This window comes from Mytilus edulis, chromosome 13 (genome assembly GCF_963676685.1).
Source record: "Mytilus edulis chromosome 13, xbMytEdul2.2, whole genome shotgun sequence".
In the NCBI taxonomy this organism is placed as follows: Eukaryota; Metazoa; Mollusca; class Bivalvia; order Mytilida; family Mytilidae; genus Mytilus; species Mytilus edulis.
The window spans coordinates 67,525,546-67,537,591 of NC_092356.1; the positions used below are offsets into that span (position 1 = coordinate 67,525,546).

At 32.4% G+C, this 12,046-nt stretch overlaps 1 protein-coding gene across 1 annotated transcript; it reads left to right on the plus strand.

Moving 5' to 3' along the window:
* The first annotated feature begins 3,452 nt into the window (after window positions 1–3,452).
* On the plus strand, window positions 3,453–10,007 carry LOC139501746 (uncharacterized). Its single transcript, XM_071290888.1, has 3 exons — window positions 3,453–3,563; window positions 4,484–4,625; window positions 9,142–10,007. The coding sequence occupies exons 1-3, from the start codon at window positions 3,477–3,479 to the stop codon at window positions 9,588–9,590; spliced, it is 678 nt and encodes a 225-aa protein (XP_071146989.1). The 5' UTR covers window positions 3,453–3,476; the 3' UTR covers window positions 9,591–10,007.
* Window positions 10,008–12,046: the final 2,039 nt, after the last annotated feature.

A 12,046-nucleotide genomic window follows, 5' to 3' on the forward strand; every position in this document is an offset into this window, starting at 1 on the left:
CAGGAAGAACTCGGATTTCAGGTCTTAGCTCATCCAAAAATATTCGTAACAAAAAGTTGCATATATCATATATATTGCATGGTTCAAAAACACCGAAAACGAAACAAAACAAAACCTCAAAATGATAAGCAAAATATAGGTAAGACTATCCGTTCCTTGAAGTATAATTCTTAAAAATTCGATAATATAAATATTTCATAAAAATTGCAAGGTTCCCATTACCCACAATATGGCTGAATTTCATATTCATCTTAAAAATCGCCAACGAGATCAAAATTTGGTCCAAAAAAAATTAATTATAAACTCGTGATCATTCATAGTGAATAATTGTATCTATGATATTTCGGGTTAAAATTGGAAATTACTGGGCTCACAAAAAACTATTAGAATGTTCGATCACATGAATGATAACCTACATTAATCTTCATGGGAGATTATAAAAAGCACGTAGGACTGATGACTGATTGTAAGGTTTTCCGTTTTAACAATTATCTACCCTAAATATGTTGTTTAGATTTTTGCGGTCCGTTTCTGTGTGTGTTACATTTTAGTGTTATGTCGTTGTTCTCCTCTTATATTTAATGCGTTTCCCTCGGTTTTGGTTTGTTACCCTGATTTTGTTATTTGTCCATGGATTTATGAGTTTTGAACAGCGGTATACTACTGTTGCCTTTATTTAATGGACACACATGACAATTGGAATATGCTCCTTAATCAATAAACTATTTATGCGGAATGCAACAAAATAGACCATCACTATTGAGTCGATGCTTTTTGATCTCTTACATTTAAAGCAGTACAGTCCTATGATCGGAAAATATATATCACTTATGGAATCTATACATCTCATGATATCTTTATTCAACTCTGAATTGGATTATTGATTATGATGGCATTATATAGACACGTCCTCGATCTTTTCAAAGTGTATACTCATACGCTGTAAATTTGACTTATATTGGTCAACAATGAGCAGTGCCATTCCGACCTCCGCACTATTTTTTACTACTTACTTTGCTTACGACTTCGATGTTTAATCAATCGTTATGATTATCATGTGATTATTGATTGTCTACTTAATGCTCATCAAAGATTTAAGGCTTATCATTTGTTTCATCAGACGCATGTTTAATTAGAGTGATTAACAATAATGTTCAGGCTTTATGGTTTGTATCATATAGTCTTTATTGACAGTGATTATCGATGCTAAAAAAATTGGGACATATTTGATGGCCATTTGTAACATAAGGGTTATGTTGTATATATCACAACACGGGTCCCAAGACGTCATTATCAAAGGTTTCAGCTAACAAAACAGAATTGGGTTGCTTACATTCTATTTCCAATATGAATATTATATGTTAGCAACGGTTCTAAGGTTTCACTATTAAAACAGTCATTTAAATTAATTATTTAAACATAATGATTCAATGAAATAGGACGGACAAAATGTAAACTAGACACAAAGTTGCATTTGGCATCATGCTTGTTATTCCATTTAAAAGCTTTAGAACTTCATTTTTCTTTTTAAATTGGATATTTTTCATGCTGCAGATTGCCAATTTGTTTGGTAAGTCATACAGTAAAATAGTGTTTTTTTATCATCTACTTTGAAGAGAATAAAGGATAAACGTGCATGGTTTATACTGTGCTTAGTTTGTATCTTGGAACTATGTAATGATAAACTTTACACCGTCACAGTGATTGTAGGTTACAATAGACAATCGGGATATTTTCTCATATATAAAAGCATTCTGTTCAATAAATCAAAACTTAAAATTCAGGCTAGAAATTTTTTCGGGTTCTACACTATGATTGCTAAAAAGTTTAAGACAATTATTTATAAATATTTTGGCTTTATGATGTGCTACACGATAGCATATCCGATAGTTGTTCTACGAGTTATCATATGACTAACAAGAATGTGTCCATAGTACACGGATGCCCCATTCGCATTATCATTTTCTATGTTTAGTTGACCCAGACAATGAGGTAAATCTTTAATTTGGCATTAAAATTATAAAGATCATGTCATGGGGAACATGTGTACTACGTTTCAAGTTGATTGGACTTCAAATTTATCAAAAACTACCTCTACCAAAAACTTTAACCTAAAGGAGGACAGACAAACGAACAGACGAACGAACGAACAGAAGAACCAACGGACAGACGAACGAACGCACACACCAGAAAACATATTGACCATTGATGGGCCATAAAAATAAACTAAAAGTTTTAAGCTTTGTCAAAAGTATTTCTTTTAAATGGGTGCAACTTATGCATTCCCGGTTTATTAAAAGTTATCTATGTATTATTTTGTAGACTAAACTTATGAAAGTAAATGGGGAATGAGTCAAAGCGACAACAACCAAACCATAGAGCAGACAACAGCGCAAGGCCACCAATGGGTCTTCAATTTAGTATTTTTGTGGCCATTGTTTCTTTCTTTGTCATTGTATTGTGGTATATCTTTGTTTTATGATATTTGAAAGTCCGATGGCTTTTACTGACTTTTAAATTTTATCTAACGACACAAACACTCCCGATTCAACAAGAATATATTTACATGTGTCCTGTAAACATGTCAACGTTGCAGATTTTACATGTGTAGAAAAATTTCCCATTATATACAACTCTTGTTGTAGTTCAGTGTCTCTGTTGTTTTCCTTTAAGATGATGTGTTTCCCCCGTTTTAAGTTTGTTACCGGAATTTGTTTTTGCTAAATCGAATTATGATTTTTTAACAGCGGCATACTAATGTTGCATTTTTCATATATGACTTGGTGTCATGGTTTGGTTCATGTTCGACATGCTCAATATGACAACCTTACTATCCGTGACTTTCAAACCTGACATTTGAAGCAGAATCTTCTCAATTTGGCAGCGCTTGAGATAACATCCGGTTTTCGAAGGTGTTAGTGCTGCAACGGAAATATTAAAGAACATATCGATCATATCCAGACATAACAACTAGAATCAAGACTGCAAGATCTTCATCTATGAGAAACGAAACAAATGAACAGCTATCCAATGCATTAACCATATAGGGAAATATATGGAACATAATATTAGATGATAATGAAAACAGATAGTGACATGCTGAACACCAGAATTCTGCAAGAAAACGCCATTTGTGTGGGCCAGCTACAATTACAAACAAATAGCGATTTAAATAGAGCCGGCGTGTGCAGCATCATAAACCTAACGTTTAAGTGGAGTTGATTTTCAGTTTATGAAAAACGCATCAAAGCTACATGATATTTTATATAGTTTATACATGTTTTAGTTGTTGTTTCTGAATATATACTTTATCTGTTATATATTACAATACATCATGAACACGATTACTGAGAGGAGGAGACGGATTAATTGATATTACAGTAAAACTTGGGACTTAAACATATTAAACTGTATACGGGTGTTATTCTTTTTCAGAAATTTAATACCGTGGTTGCTACTTTGATGACTCACAACGAATGTTAGATTTTCCCCATCATAGTAACCAAATGACACTTGAAATGTGCACACAAGCATGTCATACATACAGGTACCTGGGATTACAAGTAAGTTGTTACCAGGCACACGTTATACATACAGGTACCTGGGATAACAATTAAGTTGTTACCAGGCACAATTATGGAAAAAAATAACAACTGATTTCACAGGGATTTTGGGCGCGGAACCCATTTGTTCTCTTCAATTTACTTTCTCTAAGTTTTTACTGATATTTTAAAGTAGATGTTCTTTTACTATTTTACTGTTTTATTTCATTTGACTAAAGTGTTTTTGCACACCACACATCTATACGTGATTACTTAAGCAGTAGTTTTTGTATGCTGTCCTTCTTTTCTTTATTTTCCACAAGGCATAAATGTAAGACAATTAGCTATCGATCAGTTGCTAGCATCTGGTGCTTTTTATTCACAGTATTTCCATTTAAAAAATACAAAAATAAAAACAAAAATCAACTCAAAAATATTTTTACGTGTATGTTGAACTTTTCAAATTGTATGCACAACCGTTCTGCATGTCAAGGTATTTTAAATTTTACTTCCTTTAATTTGTACCTTATGGCATACAATATAGTTTTGATCCCACGGTGATTTTTCAATAAGATTTTGATCCAAGCTATTGCTCATCTTGTAATTAAAAAACCTTAATAGTAATTTAAATTTAGATGTAACACATCTTCTGATTGGCAAAAATGTTTTTGTATATTAGTTAATAGACATAATTTTTGTCATGTGAATCTGACGTCATCAACGTTTTCTTCATGATTTACTCCTTAAAAATGGATTTTAGAATTAAATTCTATGGAATGACTGTTCTAATTATTTATTTTTTCATAGACAAAGAACCTATTACACTTATTTCCTTAAAAGAACCCGTGTTGTGCTACTTTTTTAAATTAATAAGGTCGAAATTTTATACATTTACTAAACATTTCGGTGTCTTTGCTATTTTAAAAAAAAATATTTTACAGAATCACCATCAGGGTTTTTGTGGCAATACTCTTGGCGATTCAAATAGGTACCAAAAGAAAAATGAAGATGACTGTTCTCAACAATGTCGAGGGAATCTGTCGCAAATATGTGGTGGAACCTGGCGAAATTCTGTTTATGAATGTAAGTAATTTTTCATTCGCTCCAAGTTAAAACTCTCTGCATATGCAAGGATTTTCTAACTAGTCTTTACAAACCGCCAACTCATAGTCCATCGTAGGCATCGGTATTCGTAAATAACTGCACGCAATTCTTAATAAGTTTCATGCACTCTTAAGAATCTGTGAAGGGATTTCCCATGGATTCCATTTACTGTAAATTACTGTTGATAAACAATAAGTATTGTAAACCGTTAGAGGCAACATGTAACCATCCCTTAACTGTTCGAAATTATCTTCTGGCGATTGTCCACGGATTTCATTCTGTAAATAACTTACAAATCGTAAGTATCGTAAATCGCTAAAGGCACCGAAATTGCTAACAAAAAATCCGGAAATGAGTCGTTACAATGTTTTTTCATAAATTTGATACAATTAGTTAACGATTTGTTTACGAATTATTACGGAATTATTACGAATTTACATGTTGCCTTAATGGATTGTTTCGTGTTATTACGACCACTTTACGTGTCGTTACGAGAACTTTACGAACAGTTAACGTATTGTTTATGATTATGGATATGCATAAATGCTGCAAAATCGCAATGGATCGTAAGTACTCGTAACTCACTTTGTTACTATTCGTTAAACACGTAACCAGGTTGTAACTTATACGAAAAACCTTTGATTAATATTATAGAACAGGATACAGTCCGTTATATACTTATCACAGGTCGTAAAGAGCTCTTATTAGCTTTGTCTATATATAACAAAAGAAGATGTGGTATGAGGGCCAATGAGACAACTCTTCACAAGAGACCAAAATGACACAGATATTAACAGTTGTAGGTCACCGTACGGCCTGTATGCTTTTTTTTGTTTTTGTTGTTGACATATTTGTTTGTCTTTATAGTGATAACTCAATTTCGTCTGCTGTACCCGTATTTTTTACCTGTTATGTCTGTTTGTTTTGTTCATACATTGTTATTATCATAATGGGAATTATGCGACTGTTGTACAAGTAAGAGTTTTAGTGATCTTTAAAAACCAAGTTCAATCCACCATTTTCTACATCAGAAAATACTTGTACCAAGTCAGGTATATGACAGTTGGTATCCATTCGTCTGATGGGTTTGAGCTTCTGATTTGCCATTATTTTGATTCAGGACTTTCCGTTTTGAGTTTTTCCTTGGTGTTATTTTACTTTTTATTATGCCCATATGCTACTAGTCATAACGCGGTAGGTTTGGCATGCATTTAAACCCGGTTAAACCCACTATTTTTCTTAAAATGTCCTGTAGCAAGTCAGGAATATGGCTGTTATTATCAAGTAGTTCGTTTCTATGTATGTTGGCGTTTGTTTCTGTTATTCATTTGTTTTTCGTCTTATAGTTGATGTGTTTCCCTCGGTTTTAGTTTGTAACCGGGGTTTGTTTTCTCTTAGTCGATTTATGACTTTAGATCACCTGTATACTAATATTGCCTTTATTTTGCAGACAATGGGCATTATCCTGATTTAGAGTAATTTCTCGCAATTTGATTGGCTGATATTGTCCTAATAAATTTCTGTACAATTTTTTATCACGTCAATTGGAATTATCTCCCTTATTTATTACGTCAATTGGAATTATCTCCCTTATACCATTGACCTAATAAAAAAAATTGAGTTGCTTTATAGTCATAATATTTTTATTTTTTCACAGTTTTAGATTAAATATCTATAATATATTATTGATATTGTCCTAAAATAGAATTTGAATATAATAATATGTAATATAACAAAATCAGGATAAATTCGTTACACAGTGTTCAGTTGTTCTAATACGGAATTTATCGGGTCAATAAAATTCATATCGGGTTTGGCTTCGCCTCACCCGATATAAATTTTATTGACCCGATAAATTCTCGTATTAGGACAATTGCACACTGTGTAACTAATAATATTTGACAAAAGAAAATGTTAATTTTACTTCATTGAGGCAGGTTGTGGTGTCATTGAATCAAATCAAAAGAAATACAAATATTAGGTCTATGAATGCTCATGCTAAATTAATGTCAATACCATGTCTGAAATACGACATTTGTTTTCAACTCTTTCTGTTGGTTGAAAACGTTTAAAATGTCTGTTTTTTACTATTTCTTATTTTCATTGGAGTTCGGTATAATTGTTCTACTTGTTTTTCAAAAATTCTAATGTTGCTGTCTTTGATTTGTTCATCAGTTTGTGACTCTATTGATCAAAACTATCACATTGCAATTACTATAAAGGATATCATTCATATCACGTATCTCAAAAATATGTATACATTGACCTATAATGGTTTACTTTTATAAATTGTTATTTGGATGAAGAGTTGTCTCATTGACACTCACATCACATCTTCCTATATCTATTCGTTGGTTTTACGTCAGTTTGGCAATGGATGCAAGCCAGTAGATGTTTTTTTCATGTTTTGCAGCACTGAGTCAATACCTTTGCTGGTGGACTATCGGTCCCCGAGGGTATCATCAGCTCAGTAGTCAGTACTTCGGTATTGACATGATTTATAACAAATTAACTACAATTGACTGTTTATAAATTTAGAGATTATACAGAAACTAAGGTTTTTACTCCCAAAGACAAAGTTGGCCTTAAATGGATTGGGGTGTATTTTTAGGTCCTTTTTGTTTATAGCTCTTTTAAGTTTTTGGTCCTTATGCATTCTTGGCTATCAAATATTCGGGTTAATGCGTTACTAATGAATGTAAATCAAGAAAATCGCTTCGGACGCACGAAATTGAATTCAAAATTTGGTGACTATGTTGAACGCATCTATCCATTCGAACTAGAGAGAAAGGATACAACAGATACAGTTCAGTCGGCCTCATATCTTGACTTAAATCTAGAAATTGACAATGAGGGTCTATTGAAAACAAAACTTTACGACAAAAGAGATGATTTCAGCTTTCCAATTGTGAACTTTCTATTTCTAAGTAGCAACATGTCAGTAGCACCTGCATACGGGGTATATATCTCCAAATTAATACGATATTTCCGTGCTTGCATTTCCTATCATGACTTTATTGATAGAGGGTCGCTGTTCACAAGGAAGCTATTAAACCAAGAGTTCCAATTGGTGAAGTTGAAATTATCCCTTCGTAAATTTTACCGACGCCATCACGAGTTGGTTGACCGTTATGGAATAACCGTTTCACAAATGATATCTGATATGTTCCCCTACAATCCCCTTCCCTTTTATGAATGTGACCTACCGAATTAGACTATTTACCGTATTTGTTATAACATAAGCAACACGACGGGTGCCACATGTGGATCAGAATCTGTTCACCCTTCCGGAGCACCTGAGATCACACCTCGTTTCTGGTGGGATTCGTGTTGCTTATTCTTAAGTTTTCTTTGTTGTGTGAACTATTGTTTGTCTGTTTATCTTTTTCATTTTTAACCATTGCGTTGTCAGTTTATTTTCGATTTATGGGTCTGACTTCCCTTTGGTATTTTTCGTCCCATTTTTATAACGTATTGTTTTCATTTTTGGGTCTGGTGTTGAATTTTCAACTGGTTTATAATGAAACTTGCATTTGAAAATACAAAAATATCAGTAAAATGCACTTATTTTAGAGTGGTAAGCTGGGAGGACTAAATGGACGCTAATACATCGTGTATGTTATTATAGTTATTATCTGTTGGATATGTAATCGTTCAATTGTAAAAAAAACTCATCAAAGATACCAGGATAACAAATTATGTTTTTTTACCTTGTTCTACTGGATTTTCTTTTGTATCCATCCGAGCGTCATTACCTTCTATTGAAATACTAAAATGGACATGTTTCAAGACGAAAAAAAATGTTTTTATGGGGGTCTTATTAGTTATAATTATGCATGGATAAAACTATGAAAACAAATAAAATCTTGGATAATCTAAATACATTATCGATTTATAGGACAAAAAAAAGAGAAAATCCTTGATATATATGAAAAAATGTATGACCTTAGTTTTTTTGCTGTTTCCTGCTTTTTTGATTTTTTTTTTTCTTATTCAAAGATAACTGGTAAAAGAAAGGTAAACATAAATTGTTTTATTAATAATATATGAAACACAATTATTCATCTGTGGAAGTAAAATTTCCCACCTGGTTGTCCTCCTGTTTATTTGCCTTGTCGGTAACAATATTTAACTTCTCTAGCAGTTCGTGGTTTATGACTCCCCCTATACCAATAAATGCATGAATTCATTAATGTCAGACAAAGAGGATGCTAATGATTTATCAGACTATTTCCCATGTTGTACTGTACATCGTTTGCTTTCATTTTAGCTCTTCGGACGCCTGAGACTTTTCCACTTTTTCACTTTCTATGATAAAAGATTACAAATGTGTGACTTACAAATCTTTGAAAACTATTATTCAATAACTTTAATGTTGGTGATGAATGAACATCAATCAAAGCCTGCAACAAGAATTTAACCCATAAAAATTCATTTAAAAAAAACCCACCTTAATTTGTTTTTGTGTAATATTTGATTGTTTATTTTTTTAAAGTTATAACAGCAACAGTACCAACCACCGATATGACAACAACTGGACATTCTACAATGCAAACTACAGAGATGACAACACCTGAACAATATACAGTGCAAATTACAGAGATGACAACACCTGAGGTCACTTCTGTTGAACCACTAGCATGCCTATGTCCATGTTCTACGAACCGAAATGGCAAATGGGATTTCTTACGTGGAATGAATCTTACTCTTGATCAATTAAGAGAAGTAATGAAACCAGAATTAGACCTAATGAAGAAAGAACTGAGTGTCAACAAATCCAATACAACCCGGATGCGTCGTTCAAAAATGACAGCTCCAGATGATCGTGTATCTGCGACATCCGTCGGATATGTTGGAGTCGTCTTCATTTGCCTTATAACAGTTTTAATTGTTTTCATTGACATAATCGGCTGCTTTGTAGCCAAATTTAAAAGACGTTTTTGACTACAGCTTTAAGGAAATGATTCCTGTTGTTTTTGGTATGTTTGTTTTTCGATCAAAGACATAACTTATCTAAGAAATTGTTATCTTGATTTTAGAAATGTGCACGTAAAGTTTATAATAACATATGAATGAACATCATAATTTGTCTTAATACGAATTGGTCTGCTGGACAAGACTATTTCTTTTGGGCATTTGTTACACAGGGACACATATTTTTTCGAACCAGTAGTGTAATCTATAGTTCTAACCATTTTCCATATGCGACATGTTACGTACAAATGTGATTACCTAATATTTTGATCTACTAACATAATTGCCTACATTGCTGGCTTGTGTTAGGTAAATACAATGTGTTAGCATGGTAATCGACCGTAGTATTGAATAAGTACACCAGACACATATGAAGAAACATAAACATTTGCCTTGACCACTGTGTTTGTTGAAAATGCAATCTATCTTTTTCTTAACTTGTTTATATATCTATTAGGTCTTAGTATAACAAAGCATTAACGCGGCAACAAATCGGCAATACAGCATGCAAGAAATTGATAATAACACATTTTATAATACAATGCGTTCGAAGCGCTTTTCTGGATTTACCTTCATGAGGAACGCTCAAAGCCAAACAATTAAAATCCGATGGGATGTGTACGTACCGAAATAGTTGAAGAGCTATACATATGGAAAAAATGCATAAAACAAACAGCCAAATTCATCTAAAGTCAACTTTGCCTAATGGAGTTGAAAACCTTAGTTTCTTGAAAATTTCGAACGACCAATTTTATAAAGGTTTGTTATAAATCATGTCAGTACCGAAGTACTAAAAAAGTGTATGTTTTGTGTGTGTGTCACTGGTAGTCATTTATACCTAGAGGAAGTTCAAAGAAAAGTGGAAAGATGTTCAATAATTGTGTAGTTTTGGTAAGATTGTTCTGTAGTCATATTTATTGTGGTTATGTAAATTAGAAATACAATGTGCTTAGTCGAATTTCCCCTTGAATAATATATATTGATAACAAGATTCAGATTGTGTATTTAGAAACCATACTCTCAGAGTTGAGAGAGGTCGTTATGAAACATTTATTGATAGTCCAGAAATATGTTGTATTAACTCGTCACGCAAGAATATTTAAATTTTAATCTTATGTTTCATTTACAAGCTTTATCTAGCATTATTATAGAGAACCACATCTTTCTTCCACTTTTCATCAGTTTCATAACTTGATAATTTACATCAAGATAATGTTTCAATCTGGATAATAACAAATGATGATGACATCCAATTTATATCAGAATTCAGTGATACATTTGTAAATACTTTATTGAAACAAAACGGGTAAACGATCTCACAACGAACATTCTTTCTTGACAAACAGAGTATGTGTAAATAACAATTATTATTATAGTTTATGAATGTTTGAAGTTGACCATTGTTCTTTGTATACTGTATGAACTGACTCTCTCCTTTTTTTTATTTGTAAATACTTTTTGTTTTTATATGTATTTATAATCATATTTATATTGAAATATCTGTATCTGCTTCTTGCTTGATATACTTGTTATACGTCCTATGATTAAGAAAATAAAATAAACGTACTTTTATCACAATAAATACACCGATGGATAAAATATAAGTGTCTGTGGCCAATTATGACTTTGCTAGATATCATTAAGAACAACAACCGTGTCATGAATGCACAAAAACTTTTCTAGAACATTCAAATAGCAAATATACGTTATATTTTTTTTTTTATATTTTGGCTTTATTAATGATTCACTTACAGAGTCTTTGCATTGGAACTAAACACATTTATTTCTTTAAAAAACAGTTGTTGGCATGACACGGGTTTTGTTCGTCTCATATATTTTATGATAGTATGATACTAAACCCATAACGGGATGGATTGTGCCTGATATTCATATGATGAAGACATAATCTTTCAATCAGTTTAATTGACGTCAGGAGCTAGCATGTCAGATAACTGCTTGTAGTCTGTTGTTATTTATGTATTATTGTCATTTTGTTTATTTTCATTTGTTACATCTTCTGACATCGGACTCGGACTTCTCTTGAACTAAATGTTAATGCTCGTATTATTGTGCGTTTACTTTTCGACTTTGGCAGAGGTATAGGAGAGGGGTGAGATCTCATAAACACGTTTAACCCTCCGCAATTTTGCGCTCGTCTCAAGTCAAGAGCCACTAGCTTTTGTAGGTCTTGTATGATTTTTAATTTAGTTTCATGTGTATAATTCGGAGTTAAGTATGACGTCCATTATCTTTACACAAGTATTCCACATTCCAAACTAAAAGACGAATTGAAAGAGTTGGTATTACTTTGCTTCATACAAAAGAATGGCCAACGTAGATACAAGTATCTTGTCTTAGGGAGGGATAAATCATACTTTGTAAAGAATCACTCTGATTCAAACAAAAAATTCTCTGAAACCGATATT